The sequence below is a fragment of the Drosophila santomea genome, chromosome 2L, assembly GCF_016746245.2.
Source record: "Drosophila santomea strain STO CAGO 1482 chromosome 2L, Prin_Dsan_1.1, whole genome shotgun sequence".
NCBI classification, from domain to species: Eukaryota; Metazoa; Arthropoda; class Insecta; order Diptera; family Drosophilidae; genus Drosophila; species Drosophila santomea.
The window spans coordinates 17,192,273-17,212,866 of record NC_053016.2 but is presented as its reverse complement, the minus strand read 5'-3'; the positions used below and the strand labels follow the sequence as shown (position 1 = coordinate 17,212,866).

At 41.6% G+C, this 20,594-nt stretch overlaps 6 protein-coding genes across 6 annotated transcripts; 2 read left to right on the top strand and 4 right to left on the bottom strand.

Moving 5' to 3' along the window:
• The first annotated feature begins 616 nt into the window (after window positions 1-616).
• LOC120458380 (maltase A1) lies at window positions 617-2,830 on the top strand. Its single transcript, XM_039646000.1, has 3 exons — window positions 617-1,971; window positions 2,302-2,497; window positions 2,557-2,830. Exons 1-3 carry the CDS (start codon window positions 642-644, stop codon window positions 2,762-2,764), a joined length of 1,734 nt encoding a protein of 577 aa, XP_039501934.1. The 5' UTR covers window positions 617-641; the 3' UTR covers window positions 2,765-2,830.
• LOC120445174 lies at window positions 2,781-7,950 on the bottom strand. The gene is made up of 12 exons (XM_039625803.2): window positions 7,643-7,950; window positions 7,116-7,225; window positions 6,706-7,055; window positions 6,280-6,649; window positions 6,045-6,219; window positions 5,575-5,989; window positions 4,938-5,179; window positions 4,523-4,632; window positions 4,122-4,471; window positions 3,601-3,970; window positions 3,364-3,538; window positions 2,781-3,309 (listed from the first exon to the last, which is right to left on the bottom strand). The coding sequence occupies exons 1-12, from the start codon at window positions 7,800-7,802 to the stop codon at window positions 2,879-2,881; spliced, it is 3,258 nt and encodes a 1,085-aa protein (XP_039481737.1). The 5' UTR covers window positions 7,803-7,950; the 3' UTR covers window positions 2,781-2,878.
• A 1,739-nt stretch (window positions 7,951-9,689) lies between these two features.
• LOC120458376 (probable cytochrome P450 4ad1) lies at window positions 9,690-13,254 on the top strand. Its single transcript, XM_039645996.2, has 9 exons — window positions 9,690-9,905; window positions 10,694-10,803; window positions 10,864-11,143; window positions 11,802-11,871; window positions 11,934-12,060; window positions 12,116-12,277; window positions 12,392-12,632; window positions 12,697-12,879; window positions 12,946-13,254. Exons 1-9 carry the CDS (start codon window positions 9,740-9,742, stop codon window positions 13,155-13,157), a joined length of 1,551 nt encoding a protein of 516 aa, XP_039501930.1. The 5' UTR covers window positions 9,690-9,739; the 3' UTR covers window positions 13,158-13,254.
• A 1,158-nt stretch (window positions 13,255-14,412) lies between these two features.
• Window positions 14,413-14,885, bottom strand: LOC120444450 (larval cuticle protein 4). The gene is made up of 2 exons (XM_039624532.2): window positions 14,874-14,885; window positions 14,413-14,816 (listed from the first exon to the last, which is right to left on the bottom strand). The coding sequence occupies exons 1-2, from the start codon at window positions 14,883-14,885 to the stop codon at window positions 14,490-14,492; spliced, it is 339 nt and encodes a 112-aa protein (XP_039480466.1). The 3' UTR covers window positions 14,413-14,489.
• Window positions 14,886-16,575: 1,690 nt separating this feature from the next.
• On the bottom strand, window positions 16,576-16,979 carry LOC120458048 (larval cuticle protein 3). The gene is made up of 2 exons (XM_039645558.1): window positions 16,959-16,979; window positions 16,576-16,902 (listed from the first exon to the last, which is right to left on the bottom strand). Exons 1-2 carry the CDS (start codon window positions 16,968-16,970, stop codon window positions 16,576-16,578), a joined length of 339 nt encoding a protein of 112 aa, XP_039501492.1. The 5' UTR covers window positions 16,971-16,979.
• Window positions 16,980-19,213: 2,234 nt separating this feature from the next.
• LOC120458910 (larval cuticle protein 3) lies at window positions 19,214-20,558 on the bottom strand. The gene is made up of 2 exons (XM_039646755.2): window positions 19,597-20,558; window positions 19,214-19,540 (listed from the first exon to the last, which is right to left on the bottom strand). The coding sequence occupies exons 1-2, from the start codon at window positions 19,606-19,608 to the stop codon at window positions 19,214-19,216; spliced, it is 339 nt and encodes a 112-aa protein (XP_039502689.1). The 5' UTR covers window positions 19,609-20,558.
• Window positions 20,559-20,594: the final 36 nt, after the last annotated feature.

Sequence of the window (20,594 nt, the reverse complement as noted above, 5' to 3'; positions counted from 1 at the left end):
AGAACGCTAAATACGAGTGCAGCGACTATTAGATACCTGTTACCCACAAATACACAACAGCAAGACGTCTGTTTTAGACATGGAACAAGGGCTACACCTAGCCGCGGAAGAATTGCATATAACTTTTTAATTGATATGTGGCCTACATTGTAGTTTAGTATTAATAAATTTAACAAAATGTCATTAACAATCATGACCGAGTGGGAATTAACTTACTGTATTAGCGTCTCTAGAACCTACAATCTTTTTATAAACTTTCTATATCTTTATTTCCCACCATCTCAATAATAGTCATAATAATAATATCAATGTTAATTAATTTTCTGCCGAACACAGTATACCCTTTTACTATACTAGTAACGCTATAGAACTAATTCAGGAAGATATTTGTCACAGAAATCGGTATTTTTCCAGCAATCAAAAGACATTCGGGAGTGGGTTAATCGCTTTACGTAAAGCTTGGCTGGGAGTACGAAAACAATGACAGCTTCGGTTCGACATGAGCACCCTGAGAACTCATGGGAGCTGTTTGCACAGCAATTCAACTGGCCACTCAAAATGGCCAGATCTCGATAGAAGCCACATTATCGACCGGTATATAAGGCGCTGTCAGCTCTCCAGCCCGAACAAAATCGATCAAAATGCGGCCGCAATCAGCTGCGTGTCTATTCGTGGCCTTCGTTGGCTTCGTGGGAGCCACCGAGTGGTGGGAAAGTGGAAATTACTACCAGATCTACCCGCGCTCCTTCCGGGACTCCGACGGCGACGGCATTGGCGATCTGAACGGGGTCACCGAAAAGTTGCAGTATCTGAAAGACATCGGCTTTACGGGCACCTGGCTGTCGCCCATTTTCAAGTCACCCATGGTCGACTTTGGCTACGACATTTCGGACTTCTACCAGATCCATCCCGAGTACGGAACCATGGAGGACTTCGAGCGCATGGTCGCGAAGGCCAAGGAGGTGGGCATCAAGATAATCCTGGACTTCGTGCCAAACCACTCCAGTACCGAAAACGAATGGTTCACCAAGTCGGTGGACAGCGACCCCGCCTACAAGGACTTCTACATCTGGCACGATGGCAAGATCAACAACGAGACCGGTGAGCGGGAGCCGCCGAGCAACTGGAACTCCGAGTTCCGCTACAGTGCCTGGGAGTGGAACGATGTGCGCCAGCAGTACTACCTCCACCAGTTCGCCATCCAGCAGGCCGACCTCAACTATCGCAATCCGGCCGTGGTTAACGAGATGAAGAACGTGATTCGCTTCTGGCTGGGAAAAGGAGTCTCCGGATTCCGCATTGATGCAGTTCCTTACTTGTTCGAGGTGGACCTCGATCGCTACAACCAGTATCCGGATGAGCCTTTGACCAACGACTCCGTGAACTGTCCCGACCCTGACGACCACTGCTACACCCAGCACATCTATACACAGGACATGCCGGAAACCATTGACATGGTGTACCAGTGGCGTGAGTTGGTGGATGAGTTTCATGTGGAGCACGGCGGCGATCAGAGGCTTCTGATGACGGAGGCGTACACCAGCTTCGAAAACATCATGACGTACTACGGAAATGGAATAAGGAACGGCTCCCATATTCCCTTCAACTTTGACTTCCTTACCAGCATCAACAACGCCTCTAAGGCCGGAGACTACGTAGATCACATTAAGAAGTGGATGGACGCCATGCCCGCCGGCGTTTATGCCAACTGGGTGCTGGGAAACCACGACAACAAGCGAGTGGCTTCCCGACTTGGTGTCCAGCGCACCGACCTCATCAACATCCTGCTGCAGACTCTGCCCGGTCACGCGGTCACCTACAATGGAGAGGAGCTGGGCATGACCGACGTCTGGATCAGCTGGGAGGACACCGTGGACCCGAATGCGTGCAACTCCGATCCCGACAACTACTACGCCCGCTCCAGGGACCCTGAGCGATCTCCTTACCAGTGGGACGCCTCCTCCAAAGCGGGTATGTATTTATCCATACTTACTCGGTGTAATATGAAAAATTGTCACTGATAGGAACCAAAACATTTGGTTGATTACGTTGCACAGATTCCGAAATCATCTTGACAAACAAATTTGAAAGTTATTAAAAGAAAAATGATAGGTGCTTGCATAAAATAACTAATCCATTGCATTTCATGGATAAGCAAAACATTTGTGATACGTTGATTATCTGACAACTTAGCTTATTAAATACCCCTAGTAGCATTGACATTGCAGCGTTTTTAAGTCAGTAGCTTCCTCATTCCTTTAGAGTTATTATTCATATTCCACTTATATATATCATAATTAGGCTTCACCAGTGCCGATCACACCTGGTTACCAGTGGCCGATGACTACAAAACCAACAACGCCCTGCAGCAGCTGCGTGCTCCACGTTCCCATCTGCAGATCTTCAAGAAACTGGTGCGCGTGCGCAAGGAACCATCTTTTCGCCAGGGAGAACTCAACATTCAGGCAATCGACGACGATGTGCTCATCTACTCACGGTTGGTCTAGTAGTCTTCAAAAGAATGCCTCGATTACTAAATGCTTCTCTTTCAAATAGTCAAAAGGAAGGCAGCGATCTCTACGTGATCGTTCTCAACTTGGGCAGCACCTCCAAAACCTTGGACCTGACCAAGTATTACGGACTGGGCAGCCAGGCGGAGGTTATCACCACATCCTTGAGCTCTCAGTACATCGATGGCGATGTTATCAAATCTTCGGAGTTCGTTGCCAATCCCTATGTGGGCACCGTCCTTGTGGCAGTCTAAGCTAGTTTTATTCAAATAAGTTACAATAAAGTAGCGATGTTAAATAAAGTGTGAATTATACATGTACTTAACAAGGTTTAAAAAGGCGTCGCCTATAAGTATGCAAAAGTTTATTTACGTACTATCACTTACAAGCCTTTGCTTCATGCGCAGATGCAGACCATTTTCGGACTTCAGAGTCATGGATGCCGACAAAATTGGATCATACTTGTGGATGAGAGCATCACGGTCCTTCTTCTCCGCCGGGGGAAGACCTAGAGTTGTACTTATATAGCCATCCTTAGAGACGAGCTCATCCAGAGCTGGCAGCACCTCGAAATTTCGAATGATTTTGGACACCACAGTCTTGATCTCAAGCAGTGCGAACTTCTGTCCAATGCAGTTCCGGGGACCAGCACTGAAGGGCACGTAGTCAAAAGGTCCTGGTTTCACCCGGTCGAAGCGGTCCGGTTGGAATTTGTGAGGATCCTTGAACACACGGTCATTGTATCCCAACATAAGGAGGCCCAAGTTCAAGGTCGTGCCCTTCGGCACAGTGTCGCCATCTAAACATAAATCCTGGATTACTAATAACGCTTAATTGTGTGCATGTGCCTTACCAATCACGTAGTCCTTCTCAGTAAAGCGACCAATGAAAGGAACACTCGGATAAAGACGTTGCGCCTCCTTTATAAACAAATCCAAAAGTTTCATTGTGGATATCTCCTGGAAAGTGGCATCCCGACCAAGTCCAGAAGCGCCCATTACTTCGCACTGCTCGTTAAATAATTTTTCCTGCAACCCGAAAGTAATATATTAATCGATCTACTTCGTGAACTAGTGATTAAATTGTATACCTGTTCATCTGGATGTCGGGAAAGTAAGTAGACTGCAAAACCAACGGCAGATGTAGTGGTGTCATGTCCTTCAAACATAAAGGTGGAAACTTCTTCGTAAAGCTCTTGGGAAGTCAGAGGTCGTCCATCCACTGTGGATGACAGCAGAGTGTCCAAAAAGGCCATTTTCTTGCGGGAAAACTCATCAGGTTTGATGACTGAGTCAAGCCCTGACTTTCGAACTTCGATTCTCTTTGCTATTATCTCATTGGTAAAGTCCTGGAGGGTTTTCAGAGTTCTTGTATACTCTGGGTATTCAGGAGCAAAACGAAATAGGTATTCGTTGCGCTTCCACGGACTGAAGGCTCTCATCTTGATGGTGTAGGTAATACTACAAGTAAACAAAAAAGAGTAAACAAAATTATACGTAATATAAAATTATTTACTTCAGATTAATAAATAGTTTCCTGTATATTTCGACTGTTTCATTTTATACGCTTAAGCGCATTTATATCTTATAACACATATCCCATAATACATACTCCTTAAAGGCCTGCACAACTGACGAACTTCGGTTCTCCATGGCATTGATAGACACACCCATAGCTGTATCGCAAATAACGTCCAGAGTCAAGTAATGTGCCTCTTCCTGAAAGTCGAAGATGTAGCCTCCGTGTGCCACCTTCTTTAGCTGATCTATGAACTTTGTGGAGTTCTCGTTCATCACCTCGTGAAAGTCCTGCAGGATGTTGAAGTGGAAGGCAGGTGTTATCATCTTGCGGTGTTTGTGCCATTTGCTGCCAGTACTGGTGAGGAGACCCAATCCCAGCCAGGGATGAGTGAGATCATATACATCAGACTTGGATATCAGGGTATTACTGCTAAGTATAAACTGTGACAAAGCTGCATTGTACGATTTGCGAAATAACCTGGTTACACTCACCTCCATGTATTTGGGACTAGTGACCATTATATTAGAGTAGAAGCCTATCCAATAACGAAAGTTATCCTTGTTGTACTCATGCCACCAGCCAAAAAACCGGTTCAAAATCTCTAAAGGCCGCAGATAAAACAAATCATATCAATTTTAGTTGCTCAACAATTAGATAGCAGTCGTAGACTTCAATTTCACGACTGATGAATTTCACTGGGAAGAATTAATAAATTAGTCACATCTGAGCGGCACAGACCTTCAGTCCATTAAAATCTCACAGACTTGACCAAAGAACGATTAAAGTCTAGGTGTTATTATTCTTACAAATTAGTTATGTGATCAGACACCTAGCGATGTTATCAAAAGAGGACTTTGATCCCCGGTCACTTTGAGATTTGTCTAGATTGTCACATGGCGCACTTACCTGTGGGAGTTTTTCCCATCTGATGAGCATTGCCCACCACAGGCAGCATACTTGGCCCCTGGAACTTGTTCAGCATTCGCTTTCGCCGCAGTAGTCCAAACTCGAAATAGGTCACCAAGAACAGTGGAAGTGCAAGAAAAGCGCACAGTACGATCCACATTTTGAATGCGACCACAGACAACCGATCGGTGCAGCGAGTAAATCGGATTTGAGTAGAAACCTGATGTCTCTCTGCTGAAATACTTCAACCGGCTGCGGCAGACAGCTCTCAGTCTCTCGCCCTTTGTATCTCACAAACAGTAAAGAGCCCATTATCTCCTAAGTTATAATCTTATTTATGTGCATTCAATAAGACTTTCCATTATGCTGCGACTTAGTTTCTTGATAAACGTTTTATTTATAAATGGCTTACATGTGTGGAAACTAACATTTCAAATTGTTTAAGATTATTAACATAGTCTGAATAATCCAAAGACTAAAACGAGTTGGTCCGTTTAAGTGTGTTTGTATTTGTTCTACTTCGCCTTATTAACAGCTCCCCAATAATTGTAACTGTGGGGAACTCAGACCTAAACAAAACCCAGCTAAGCAAAATTTAAGCACCAAACTTAACAAAGAGATCAATAAGTTGGCACTTTAGTGCCTTTCCTTCAGTCGAATATATAGACCATTTTCGGATTTCAGAGTCAGCACAGCGGACAGAACAGGGTCGTATTTGTGACGGTATGGATCGCGCTTCTTCCTTTCGGCATCGGGTAGTCCTATGGTGGTGCTTATATAACCATCCTTAGAGACAAGCTCATCCAGAGCAGGAAGCACCTCGAAGTTTCGAATGATCTTGGATACCACGGTCTTGATCTCCAGCAGTGCGAACTTCTGACCAATGCAGTTTCGGGGTCCAGCGCTGAAGGGGACATACTCGAAAGGTCCCGGTTTCTCCAGATTAAAGCGCTCGGGTCGGAACTTGTGGGGATCCTTGAACACCTTTTCGTTGTAACCCAACATCACGAGGCCCAAGTTCAGTGTGGTTCCCTTGGGTACGATATCCCCATCTATAAAGCCAGTCTGTTATACAAAGCGTACTAAATGGATATAAATAATTGTTACCTATAACATAGTCCTTCTCCGTAAATCGTCCAATGAAGGGCACGCTGGGATAAACACGCTGGGCCTCCTTGATAAAGAGGTCCAAGTACTTCATTTGAGATATGTCCTGGAAGGTCGCATCGCGACCCAGTTCAGAATCACCCATTACTTCCCGTTGCTCCTCAAATAGTTTGCGCTATAATAGAGTGGGAAGTTGGACATATAAACATTTTTCGTACCAAGCGATTTACTGAACCTGTTCATCTTGATGTCTAGAAAGCAAAAAGACAGCGAACGACACTCCAGAAGTGGTAGTATCGTGTCCTTCAAACATAAATGTGGAGACCTCTTCGTACAGCTCCTTGGAGTTCAGGGGACGACCGTCGATAGTGGAGGACAGTAGGGTGTCCAAAAAGGCCATTTTCTTGCGCGTGAACTCGTCTCCTGCACTGGTCGAGATTGCACCCGATTTGTGAGCTTCGATGCGCTTAGCGATGATCTCGTTGGTAAAGTCCTGGAGGGTCTTGAGCGTCCTGCTGTAAGCCGGATAGTCCGGTGCCAATCGATACAGCAGTTCATTGCGCTTCAGCGGGTGGAAGGCTCTCATGTTGATGTTGTAGCACATGCTAAATAGGGTGGATAATCATAGCATCTGATGTTTCAACAAAAGTTCTAAACTAACTCTTTAAAGGCCTGCACAATGGACGAGTTGCGGTTTTCCATGGCATTAATGGACACGCCCATAGCTGTGTCGCAAATAACATCCAGGGTCAGATAGTGGGCCTGATTCTGGAAGTCGAAGATATTGTCCCCAGCAGCCACCGTCTTCAAGTGCTTGATGAACTTCGTAGAGTTCTCGTTCATCACCTCGTGGAAGTCCTGCAGGATGTTGAAGTGAAAGGCTGGGGTGATCATCTTGCGATGTTTGTGCCATTTGCTGCCAGTACTGGTGAGGAGACCCAATCCCAGCCATGGATGTGTTAGTTGATAAATGTCGGACTTTGTGATCAGCGTCTGACTGCTGAGTATGAACTAAAGAGGTATGAAAGTATTAGAATTACCATGACTGTTTAGAATTCGCTGCAAACTCACTTCGAGGTACTTTGTGCTAGTGACCAATACATTAGAGTATGTTCCAATCCAAAAGACAAAGTTGTCTTTTCCATAGCGATGCCACCAGGAGAAAACCGTGTCGAGAATTTCTATATAGACATGAGAAAAAGCCTATAAGTAGGCGGATAGCGTACCAAAATCGGTATTCCATAGGTTTTCATTGTTTGTGTTTGGCACGCGATATTCAGTATTCATTAGTGCAGTAAATTACAGTGGTACATTACACAACACAAATACAGGCCTCGGCATTATATTTGCGATTCTCAACCTAGGCTACAATTAGCCCATTTGTACAAGTGCCAGTAGCCCCATTAACTGATAGTTAACACCCTTGTTTTCCGGTCGTAAAGTCGCTGGCCCAAAATAACCTTACTGGAATAGCTTCGCCGCTGAGTAGATACGATGCGCAGTTACCTCAGTCACAACGCTATTCGAGATGGGTAATTTTAGGTGTGTCCTCTCCGTTTCTAAAACAACGACTTTTCCGAGTTCTATTGAAAACCAACCTGTGGGACTCTTGCCCATTTGATGGGCGTTTCCCACCAGCGGCAGGCCGCTGGGGCCTTTGAACTTGTTAAGCATTTTCTTTCGGCGGAACGTGCTCAACTCCAGATAGGCCACCACCAGCAGCGGCAGTGCCAGAAAAATATACAACACGAACCACATTTTTGATCGCGAGTTTCAACACAACCGATCGTCCAGCGAAACACTGGAAATATGGGGGCTATCTGCGCTGGCGGTCGGTTTAAATACGAGAGATTACAGCCGGATTCCCGGTCTCTTGCTCTCTTTCCTAACGTTTTTTGAATCCAACTCAAGTCTCCCGAATATCAGTAAATATTTTTTTGCTTTCAGCATGACTTGCCGATTCAATATCAGGTTTCTTTATGTTTAGCCCCCTGTTTAATCGTTGGATGAGAAGGAGAATCTTCAGTGTTCGAGACGGCTCTTAAAAGTGTAACCGTTTATTATTTTAAACTGTAGCATACAATGGGATAAAACAAACTTAGATAAAAACTCGCTCAAAACAAGAAAGCGAAATCCGGAGCATTAATGAACACATTATGTCTGATGAATGTTTTCAAGATTACTCTTTCGGAAATTGAAGAGAACAAAGAGAGTGTCTTCTTACCTTATCAGCAGCAACCTTCAAACTTTGTAGAAATCACAAACCCAAAGTAAACTTTACTAGAAATCTACATGTGAAAAATGCAAAATTATTTAACACTTGTCTGGTGTTTCGAGTATTACATTTTGGTTACTCAGCCATAGTGCGCGATTAGATTTTAATTTAAGTTTACGTATTGAAATATGTAGCACTTTTTGTTTATACAGTGAATTTCTATTAATACCCTTTTGCAGTCGATCTGTAAAAAAATTAAGGCACTTCTTTTCAAATCCATATAAAATATTTTTAGAGTTTTGCCTGGAAATAAAAAAAAACTTTTCTACAAAAGTGAAAATTAAACTTAAAAAATGTTTAAAAGATCTTGTAAGTCATATCGCCGCTAACATCGTTGATTGTGTAAATTATGCTGGCCACAATCTTAAACTGAAACATGAGAGAATGCTATAGTCGAGTTCCCCGACCAGTTACTTAGCTAGTAACCCACTAGTAGAAGTGGGAAAGACAAATTTTAACATTTTTTGGATTATCGGTAGAAATTGGGGAAAAAAATCTAATATGGAAATAAAAAAAAAAATTTTCAAAAAACGGTTGGTTTACCAAGTTTTTTGTGATTTGTGGCGTGGCACGCCCACTCTAAAGCCCACAAACCGTCCAAAACTGCCAAGCCCGTAGTCTTGAAGATGTGTTGTTTTTAAATTGTATTTTTTTTTCTTGCCCGTTTTTATCGATATGCCAAAGAGTGTGTTGAACTTTTTCGCTCGCTCTCCCCCCCTACCACTAACGGGTAACTGATACTCGAGAAACTCGCCTATAGCATTTCCCTTTGTTGTCCTTTTACATATGTAGTAATCAGTTATCAATTACAAGCAATATCAACTAAAGCTTTCTCTATTGTTTTAGTTTTAAATGTTATTAAATTTCATATGCCAATACCTATCGTTACACCAAACACCTCTAAAATCGAATTACTTTTTCAGAATATTTGATTCAAAAAAGGTTTTAAGGGATTTACTGAGGGACTTCCATTATTTTCTGGACAGATAGTAGATAGATAGTATTTGTTCTGTTGTGATTACTATATTGAACCGCTTATCGATCCATCAGCTTAGCTCGCTTCTGGAAACCTTACCCGAATATTTTCCTATTCAAATTTATAACTTGTTAAAAATTTTGACAACCGCCCTAATTCATTATCACAAAGCGACTAACAATGCTTTATTGGCACATAACTTCTGGTGATACCAAAACGGCCTTTAGAGCCACACGTCATAAGTTAAGTGAGTCAATTGCTACCATGTAGTCCGCAATATTTATATTTATCAATTATCGACGGCAATATAAGATAAGTAAAATGCATAAAATTCAGATAAGCTATCAACAGAATAATCGGCCAAAATTGGTCACCGACTAATCTGCGAAAGTTACGGCAAACCAGTCTGGTCATCAAAGCGAGCAAGAGCAGTTGGGCGGCATCATGTTTCTAATAGCCATTGCCATTATTTTGGGCACCATTTTGGTGTTCAAGGGTGTAAGGATATTCAACTACATAGACCACATGGCTGGCATCATGGAGATGATCCCGGGACCCACGCCATACCCCTTCGTGGGTAATCTGTTCCAGTTTGGCCTTAAGCCAGCCGGTGAGTACTGGCCAAATAGCCTGCCTATATTTATGAACTGTTCAACGTTTAATGCCAAAGTCGTTTGTCGGACCGAATCCGCAAGAACCAGGGAATTGGCATCGATTCAATGCGTTCATCTCCCGGTGGTATAGAGTTGCACATTTGGATTTGGATTTCATCTCGAATTGTACTGATTTCCTCGACTTATTTATTGTAACATTTGCTACAGCTTTCATCAAGCTCCGTGCACATTTCCCGAGTGCCTTTCCTCGCACAGCTGAATAAATTCGGTCCTGTTTTCCGCCCTTCCCTGCACGTGCCCAAAGTAATCATTTCAAATGCACAATGCCCAGGGGAGAAGCGATGGTGCACTATACTTTCGATGATATCATTCTGCTTCCCTGCTCGGCTGGGGTTCCATTTCAATATGGACTGGCAAGAGCTGCACATTGTTATGGGATTGTTATTATTTGTTATTTTTATGCCAGCTTAGCCATGCCAGCTCTGACACGGCTTAAAGAAGACGTTTGAAAAAATGTAAAATTACCCGGATACTGTGATTCTTTATTGTCCAGAACTTCAATTAGTAATTTAATTACCTGAATCCATATTGATTGGCAAACATTTTAGAGGCAAAGTAACAAAAGCAGAAGTGCAAAACAAATCGAATGCAACTACCAAAAATGAACTTGCAACCAAATTTTCGGAATATTCTTCCCAACTGCAGCTGAAAGGCTGCGCAAACTAGGGCTTTGGGGCTAATAACTAAAGGTTGGGGGTTCATCAACTCTATCTGCCTTCCACAGAATACCCCAAAAAGGTCCTGCAATATTGTCGGAAATATGACTTCCAGGGATTTCGCTCCCTGGTCTTCCTGCAGTACCACATGATGCTGAGTGATCCGGCGGAAATTCAGGTGAGTCCCCCACCGCACCCATCACCCACCATCCACCATCCACCTATGTTTGCCCTGCAGAACATCCTGTCGAGCTCATCACTGCTGTACAAGGAGCACTTGTACTCCTTTTTGAGGCCCTGGCTGGGCGATGGCCTACTCACCAGCTCCGGTGCCCGCTGGCTGAAGCATCAGAAGCTCTACGTCCCCGCCTTCGAGCGTTCGGCCATCGAGGGTTACTTGCGAGTGGTCCACCGAACGGGCGGACAGTTCGTCCAGAAACTCGACGTACTGTCGGATACGCAGGAAGTCTTCGATGCCCAGGAGTTGGTGGCTAAGTGTGCCCTGGATATTGTGTGTGGTAAGTGGGGGTGCACTTGTTTATTGAACCTGGCATCGCAATTTTGCAGAACCATTTTATGTGCACCGCAAGAAACGTTGTTACAAATTTATTATCCTTGCGCTTTAATTTTGTAGTTATCACGTCAAGTCATTACCATTAAATATATGTATAAAAAAGTACTTCTTATTAACTAAAAATAACTTTAACTTTAAAAGTTCAAATTTTGTAATTTTTAGCAAAATATAAATATCCAAGTCTCCTCAGATTATATGCCCCTAATTGGTCTATCGTACACTTGTATGGCATTTACTTTTTCTCTATGTGTACGATTGCCAAACTTTACACATTTGTCATGTCGTTTTTCCGGCCGCTTTTCGCTCCTCGGGCGCTTTGCTCTGTTATTTTTTGTAATTTATTATGAACGTTTTATAAATAAGATTTATTGCATAGAAGATGGGTACAAGTGCCGCAGACTATGCGGGCGGCAAAGTTTCGCGGTCGAGGCACTCAGCCCATTAATACTCGTACACACTCTGCTGCATCTTATGGGGCAAATGACTTGAGGAATTTTCAGTTACCCATTGGTATTTTATTGAGATTTTTGGGGATTCGTTAAGGTTCATTTACTCAGCTGGAATCAGCAAACCTTCACCATGTCATCTGTTTTTTTCGACAGAAAACGCCACTGGCCTGGACAGCAGCTCGCTGAATGGAGACCCCTCGGATTTGCATGGCGCCATCAAGGAGTAAGTTCATCTACGGAGTCTCAGGACTAAGCTCTTAATTCCCCTTTCCGTTGCTTATGCAGCTTATGCGATGTGGTTCAGGAGCGCACTTTCAGCATCGTGAAGCGGTTCGACGCCCTCTTCCGCCTTACCTCCTACTACATGAAGCAGCGCAGGGCTCTATCGCTGCTGCGCAGCGAACTGAATCGGGTAAATTCAGTAAATATATGGCCAGAATTATAAAAATTCGACAGCTATCTCACAGATTATCTCGCAACGGCGACAGCAGTTGGCTGCGGAAAACCCGTGCCCTCAGGGCCAGCCCATCAGCAAACCTTTCCTGGACGTCCTGCTGACCGCCAAGCTCGATGGGCGAGCTCTCAAGGAGCGCGAGATAATCGAGGAAATGTCCACTTTCATATTTACGGTACGCAACACCTTGGTTCATCTGAATATGTACAAAGAACATTTCTATATGGCCCCTACAGTGCAGTATTTAGTGCATATGAGAGAAATATTATAAGTCAACCTTCTTATATAGGGCCACGATCCCCTAGCCGCCGCCATATCATTCACGCTCTACACTCTTTCCCGTCACTCGGAGATTCAGGAAAAAGCTGCCGAGGAACAGCGGCGCATCTTTGGTGACAACTTCTCGGGGGAGGCGGACTTGGCTCGACTGGATCAGATGCATTTTCTAGAGCTGATTGTTAGAGAGACGCTGCGTTTGTATCCCTCTGTCCCACTGATTGCTCGAACGAACCGCAAGCCCATCGATATCAGTAAGTGATCCCCAAAATGTGGGTTTCGCTTATTTCCCTGACTCTTAATCTCTGACTCTTTTAGATGGCACCAAGGTGGCCAAGCGCACCACGGTGATCATGTGCCTCATTGCCATGGGCTACAACGAAAAGTACTTCGACGATCCCTGCACATTCCGGCCTGAGAGGTTCGAGAACCCGACTGGAAACGAGGGCATCGAGGCTTTCAAGAGTGTTCCATTTAGTGCAGGTCCCAGGCGCTGCATTGGTTAGTGTTTCTTGGCTTACATAGCTAATTTTACTAATTAATATTATTTTTCGCTTTCGTATGCAGCTGAAAAGTTTGCCATGTACCAGATAAAGGCTCTGATCTCCCAGCTGCTGCGCCGCTTTACAATTCTGCCTGCTGTAGATGGACTTCCTCCGGGAATCAACGATCATTCCCGCGAGGATTGTGTCCCTCAGAGCGAGTACGATCCTGTGCTGAATATTCGTGTCACGCTTAAATCGGAAAATGGTATCCAGATCAGGCTTAGAAAGCGATGAATTCAATAAGCCACTTCTACACAAAGGCACCTTATTACTTGATTGTATTATACTTTATTTACCAGGCACAATACGAAATAAATTGGTTAAATTTAAACTTTTACTCTTTATACAAATACGAAAACTATTCTACACGATTCTTATTTCTGTGACCATTAAAACCCGTTTCGAAAACTTCTCATCATTATTTCCTTGCTAATTATCAAAGTTGACTTTGCAAGCATTTCATGTTAATTTGCATGCATTTGTTTATTCGGTGTTAAATAATATTCATTTCGAGCAGATCAACAACTCGGATTTTATTTTTTTGCAAGACGGAATCACGTTCGCACTACCAATAAAAATGGGATTTGCAGATCTCAGCCGCAAAGAAACACCTGTTCAAACCTCGGACAAATCAACCTCCATATGTTTATGTTTCCAATTAAATGTTTCTGAAAATAGGTCTCTCAATTGGGTGAAATAATATTTGTCTAAAAACTATAAATGAAATAGAAAGTGACCCAACAACTTGGGCTTGAAATTAGAAAGAACAGAACACCAGAGAGATCGCTATAGGGTCTCGCCTATTCGATACCCGTTTCTAACTTACAACGTGCGTGTTGCTAAAGTGTCTTATAAATGATAACGTACTTTTAACTAAATTAAAATAAAATTTCAATGTCTGATTTAAATACTGAGCATTACATTATTACATTTACATTTACACTTTAAGAAAATCTTGGTGGATGTTTGTACTTTCTTTATAAACACTTTTAGTATCAATGCCAGATATAATATAAGGTATATTTGCTCTAAAATCAATTTTTGTAGTCATTATTAGAAGTTCATTTGATAAAGCTCAGACGATCCATAAAGAGTAAATGTAATGGTCCTGCCAAAATGAATTAAGCAAGCATCTCTTACTCCGGTTATATTTTTTTCAGCCATGACATGTATTTAATTAAATATTTCATTGCATTTAAAACTTTAATAAAACAGACTAAAATAATACCCAAATCTTGTTTGATGGTTTCCACTTAATGTATCGCTAATTAAACAGGTTACTTTTGGCTAAGATCAATAAGGTAACATCCAAACAGTTCGTGATAGTCTGAAAAAGCGTTTACTGTCTCGACCAAAATAAATCAGCGGTCCAGGTAACTCGAACTCCCGTCACAGAATTTAGACCACATCCAAAAATATTTTTTGCCAAAGAGTATCGAATTTATTTTATAACTCGATAATCGAACTTATAACGTCAGCATGCTGTTTAACTTCTAAGGGTTAGAGAACAAGGTCACTTGGAGATGCACCTTATTCTCGAAATTGGGTCCTGGTCGTGTCGATTGCTTATTCCTTGCTGGGATGGGCCTGGATGTAGGCGATGGCCTTCAGAATGGCCTCTGGGATTGGAGGAGGAGTGGGCAGGAGGTCGCTCTGGGGCTGGTATCCGTTCTCGTCGGCCTTGTAGCTCACACGGACGTGCTCGCCCTCGGGGGAGACCCACTCGAAAACTCCGTCAATGTTACCGTGGACATCTCCGGTAGCCGAAGCAGAAGAGCCGTTGTCCAGGACCACCTTGCTCACAAAGCCATCGGCTTGGACATCGTTGACCAGCTCCTTGACCTCAGCAACCTCGTTGGCGGCCACCAGGGCGGCAAGGGCGCAGACAAGCAGCTAGGATATTCCAGGATTACTTATTGAACTGACCGGTCTCGATCCCCAGGTACTTACGATCTTGAACATTTTGAATTGGTTAGATTGTCAGACTAGAGAACTCGTGAGACTGATGCCGATTCGGAATCACTTTTGGCTTTTATACGCTAATACGCACTCCCCGCGAAATCCTAAAGCTGATGCAACCCGTTTTTAATTAACATTTCGGCCAGCATAGGTCTCGTTTGGATTTACGGACTGGTTCAAGTGACATGCTCGGTGGCGATAAAAATCGTCTGCTGCACTCTTTTGTCTTTCTACTGTCTATGCAAATTGCTACCGTAATTATTCTAAAAAGAATCGCGTTACTCGGAAAGGTCAAAATCAACCTCCTCCTTCCGGAATACTTACCCTGATAATTTCGAATCACTTCAGACAGCTCGAATAAAAACACTCTGGTTAAATATTTTTTGAGCTGCTGATACTAAAAATTTGTTTAATTAGGAGGTTAAAATTAAATGGAAAACTAAACGTTATTTGCCAGCCTCTTGTAAATTCAGCATACTTTTTGGAGCAATTTTTGGTTTTTTGATGTACTATGAAAGAAATGGCTGGGAACGCGTGTATCATATCAACTCTACAGTGTGCATTTGCACCTATTTCTAGTTATATAAGAAAATATTAAAGTGTATACCAACACTAGGAAAACACAATGTATACAATTCATACGTATGCAAATAGTACAAAGCTTTCCAAAGTTCAATAAAATAATTACAAAATCATATGCCAATGCAATTCGTTTAATATTGGGACATATGTACATTTCTCAAAAAACTGTTAAAAGACTGATATTCGATCTTCAGGGGGGTATGTGTTTATATTTTGTTACCTTTATAGGTATTAGATATAGTTTACAAATAATATAGAACGATAATCCATATCTAAGAGCTTCTTACACCTTATTCTAAATGGTTCTTCATATATGAAGATGTCAATTTTAATATTCGAAATAAGAAAGCCTATATCAATACCAAAATTCCATCACTTTTTATACCCTTACATAGCCTAGATTGATTTCAGTCAAAAGTTTTAAGACATTTTTGATAATATACAGTACATTTATTCTTTGTCAAAATCAACGGATTATTTAACAGCCTTAGTTAGCCTTCTTAGTTTTTAAACTTACCAAAAAATCTTCTTTCAAGTGCTGCCATAGACAAATTCGCAAAAAAAAAAATTTTTTAAAGTTGTCTTTTTCATAATGTGTTCTTAGTTGATATACATTTTTAACAATCTTAAATTATTATTTTTTTTTAATTATTATTATGCCATAGGAACAGTCGGATAATTAATTGATAATATTGGAAAGCGCCCAAATGGGCTGAATTAATAGAAAAGAAGGACATAAAGGGGCTCCAAGACTTCCCCGTATGCCTTAATAAATAAAATAATAATATATTGGAAAAGAAGTAGTTTGGTTGTTTTTTGATCACACATTTTCTGGTTTGGTATAACTCAGTTTATACTTGATTCCTATTAAAACACGGGGGTATTTGTGCAATTGTATATTCGTTAAATTTTAAACTTTTTATATTACTCTCTTCGACTTTATATTATCATGAGCGTTTTCAAACTATCTGAGTTGTTAAATATGTACTTGGTTTATATTGCACGGTTTAATTTATTTTTGAATTCGATAACATCATTCTTAAAGTTAAAACAGCAGGAGAGAGAGAGAAATCCAAACTCAACCAAGTTGTCTTCAATCTTTCATGTTCACTTAGTTCTTGCTGGGGTTAGCCTGGATGTAGGCGATAGCCTTCAGGATGGCAGCTGGGATCGGAGGAGGAGTGGGCAGCAGATCACTCTGGGGCTGGTATCCGTTCTCGTCGGCCTTGTAGCTCACTCGCACATGGACACCCTCAGGGGAGATCCACTCGAAGACGCCATCGATGTTACCGTGGATATCTCCGGAGGCAGAGGAGGCAGATCCGTCGTCGAGGACCAACTTGCTAACGAAACCATCGGCCTGGACATCGTTGACCAGCTCCTTAACCTCCACGTTGGCGTTGGCGGCCACAAGGGCGGCAAGAGCGCAGATAAGCAGCTAGGTTAATCCGGGATTAGATTGCGAATTGCCGATGCTCCTCATGGGATACTTACGATCTTGAACATTTTGATTTGGTTAGAATGTCGGACTAGAAATCTTCTAAGACTGATGACAATCTATGCTCAAATTGGAGTTTATATATCTTCAAAAGCTGATGCAATGTGCGTATTATAATTAAGTCAATATGGTGCATATAATAAAAACCGTCTGGGATGCAAATTAATCGACTTTGAAATGGTTTAACCACTTTCATTAGGAGATGAGCATTCTTGGGTATTCAAAATATTCTCCTTTGCCTCACCGATATACAAAGCAAACCGGACCAGCAACTGAATAATTATTAATAATAATTTTATAATAATAATTTTTATTTATTAAGGCATAAGGGGAAAGCTTGTAGCCCCTTTGTGGATAATTATTAAGCAGTAAAAAATTTAATTTTTTGTGATTTAACGGCATATTTAACTATAGCATAGTTTTCGGTGCTAAATGTGTGCCGCATTGACAACAGTTTTATACCATTACAGAGCGTACATTTTTTTTTTTTTTAATAATAATAATTTTTATTTATTAAGGCATACGGGAAAACTTGGAGCCCCTTTGTGTCCTTCTTTTCTGTTAATTCAGCCCATTTGGGCGCGCCGGCTAACTACAGTTAGCTTTTTCTATTTTACAAAGATTTTACTACAATTACATAACAATCACAGATAACATATAGGAATTAAGATAAGCGTCAGCTTCTGCTGACCCTTGTCACAGGAGATCGGGATATGAGATCCCTCGGTTGTCTTCTATTCAGCCTCCTTAGTGGGCGAGATCTGTTTAAAGCGCTGGCCAGCCGATTTCTGTGGCGCTCCAACCTGTCATGGTATCTGCTCGAGTGCTGGTTTATCTCGTCAAATACCGTTGCGAGTTTCAGGTCTCTGTGCAGGGTGGTGTTTCGCACAAACCACTCGCATCCGGTGATGAGTCTTGCGACCTTATTTTGTATAGCCTGGATCCTTTTGATTTGGCTGTCGCATGACAAGCTCTACGAGAGCTGAATTTCTCGTATTAGTTTCAGTAATCGTTGTAAGTTTTTCGACCGATCTTTTGATTCCGCCTAAGTCCCGAGAGGATAAGAGGGAATAAAAAAAAAAAATATATATATGGTCGGAAACGCTTTCTTCTGCCTGTTATATATTTTTTAACGAATCTAGTATAACCTTTTACTCTACGAGTAACGGGTCTAAAAAGTTGTTTTAATCATAATGCGTTCTTATTTGATAATCATCATTTTTAACAGCCATAGGAACAGTCGGATAATTAAATGATAATATTGGAAAAAGTGTATAGTTTGGTTGTTTTTTTTATCACATATTTTCAAGTTTGGTTTAACGCAGTTTAAATTTATTTTATGCTGTGATAATCGGCTTGTATTGTTATACCCGTTACTCGTAGAGTAAAAGGGTATACTAGATTCGTTGAAAAGTATGTAACAGGCAGAAGGAAGCGTTTCCGACCATATAAAGTATATATATTCTTGATCAGGACCAATAGCCGAGTCGATATGACCATGTCCGTCTGTCCGTCTGTCTGTCCGTCCGTATGAACGCTGTGATCTCAGGAACTACAAAAGCTAGAAAGTTGAGATTAAACATACAGACTCCAGAGACATAGACGCAGCGCAAGTTCATGTTGCCACGCCCACTCTAACGCCCACAAACCGCCAAAAACTGCCACGCCCACACTTTTGAAAAATGTTTTGATATTTTTTCATTTTTGTATTAGTCTTGTAAATTTCTATCGATTTGCAAAAAAACTTTTTGCCACGCCCACTCTAACGCCCACAAACCGCCCAAAGCTGCTACGCCCACGCTTTTGAAAAATGTTTTGATATTTTTTCGTTTTTGTATTAGTCTTGTAAATTTCTATCGATTTGCCAAAAAACTTTCTGCCACGCCCACTAAACGCCTACAAACCGCCAAAAATTGTGTTTAAGACTCTCCTTCTCCCTTCCACTAGCTGAGTAACGGGTATCAGATAGTCGGGGAACTCGACTATAGCGTTCTTTCTTGTTTTGTACTTGTTTGTGCAATTGTAAACGTATCTTCGTTAAATTTTAATTTTCTTTTATTACCCTCTACGACATTATATTATCAGGAGCGTTTTCAAACTATCTGACTGAGTGATGTAAAATATGTACTTGTTTTATATTGCACGGTTTAATTTATTTTTGAATTCGATAACATCATTCTTAAAGTTAAAACAGCAGGAGAGAGAGAGAAATCCAAACTCAACCAAGCTGTCTTCAATCTTTAATGTTCGCTTAGTTCTTGCTGGGGTTAGCCTGGATGTAGGCGATAGCCTTCAGGATGGCAGCTGGGATCGGAGGAGGAGTGGGCAGCAGATCACTCTGGGGCTGGTATCCGTTCTCGTCGGCCTTGTAGCTCACTCGCACATGGACACCCTCAGGGGAGATCCACTCGAAGACGCCATCGATGTTACCGTGGATATCTCCGGAGGCAGAGGAGGCAGATCCGTCGTCGAGGACCAACTTGCTAACGAAACCATCGGCCTGGACATCGTTGACCAGCTCCTTAACCTCCACGTTGGCGTTGGCGGCCACAAGGGCGGCAAGAGCGCAGATAAGCAGCTAGGATAATCCGGGATTAGATTGCGAATTGCCGATGCTCCTCATGGGATACTTACGATCTTGAACATTTTGATTTGGTTAGATTGTCGGACTAGAAATCTTCTAAGACTGATGACAATCTATGCTCAAATTGGAGTTTATATATCTTTAAAAGCTGATGCAATGTGCGTATTATAATTAAGTCAATATGGTGCATATAATAAAAACCGTCTGGGATGCAAATTAATCGACTTTGAGATGGTTTAACCACTTCCATTAGGAGGTGAGCATTCTTGGGTAGTCAACCAAAATATTTGCCTATATACAAAGCAAACCGGACCAGCAACTGAATTGTTATTATTAAGCAGTAAGAAATTTAATTTTTTGTCGTTTAGCGGAAATACTATAGCATAGTTTTCGGTGCCCAATAAGTGTTTCATTTTATGTGTGCCGCATTGACAACTCTGGTCAAAAGCTTTGCGGGGTTTTCAAATTAAACAGTGACATCCACAATATTGAGGAACATCATATTGTGATAGCATAGGCAAATAACGCGTATTTAACTAGGCAGTATTACTTGCGGAATCGTTTTTTTTATCATCATAACCAAATGATTTCATGTTCACTTCTCAAACTTATATAATACACATTTTATTTTTTTTTAATATTATTAATTGGAATTAAACAAATTTACTGCTACCTATGTGGTTATACATATAGATTTACAGCGTATGCATAACAATATATACTTCACTTTACAAATTAACCTACTCTAATATTTTATTGATTTGTTTTCATTGCAAGAATATTTAAACCAATCTCGATGAGAGATCATAAGAATACACGGTATTAGTTACCCACAATATTAAAAACAGGCTTCACTGATAAAGGCTTGGTTAATTTAAAACGTCATCAATGAGCACAGAATCTAAAAACCCGTACTGCACCGCCCCTACAAAATTTCTACCGAGGCATGTTTCATTTCGGAATCAATTCAGCAGCCTAAGACTTGTTTTTTGACATTTGTATCGCAGAGTCAAGTGGAGAATTTATGGGCACTGCCTTTTGTTGGCAT

Excerpts from the sequence above, each read along its gene's own strand:
- LOC120458376 (XM_039645996.2), top strand. The coding sequence starts at position 9,740 with ATGTTTCTAATAGCCATTGCCATTATTTTGGGCACCATTTTGGTGTTC. Across the intron at positions 11,144-11,801 it reads TGCCCTGGATATTGTGTGTG|AAAACGCCACTGGCCTGGAC; the intron begins GTAAGTGGGGGT and ends TTTTTTCGACAG. Across the intron at positions 12,061-12,115 it reads TGCGCAGCGAACTGAATCGG|ATTATCTCGCAACGGCGACA; the intron begins GTAAATTCAGTA and ends GCTATCTCACAG.
- LOC120458380 (XM_039646000.1), top strand. The coding sequence starts at position 642 with ATGCGGCCGCAATCAGCTGCGTGTCTATTCGTGGCCTTCGTTGGCTTC. Across the intron at positions 1,972-2,301 it reads GGACGCCTCCTCCAAAGCGG|GCTTCACCAGTGCCGATCAC; the intron begins GTATGTATTTAT and ends TATCATAATTAG. Across the intron at positions 2,498-2,556 it reads GATGTGCTCATCTACTCACG|TCAAAAGGAAGGCAGCGATC; the intron begins GTTGGTCTAGTA and ends TCTTTCAAATAG.
- LOC120445174 (XM_039625803.2), bottom strand. The coding sequence starts at position 7,802 with ATGTGGTTCGTGTTGTATATTTTTCTGGCACTGCCGCTGCTGGTGGTG. Across the intron at positions 5,180-5,574 it reads CGACTGAAGGAAAGGCACTA|TATTTCAGCAGAGAGACATC; the intron begins AAGTGCCAACTT and ends AGCCGGTTGAAG. Across the intron at positions 4,633-4,937 it reads GATGGGAAAAACTCCCACAG|AGATTTTGAACCGGTTTTTT; the intron begins GTAAGTGCGCCA and ends TGCGGCCTTTAG.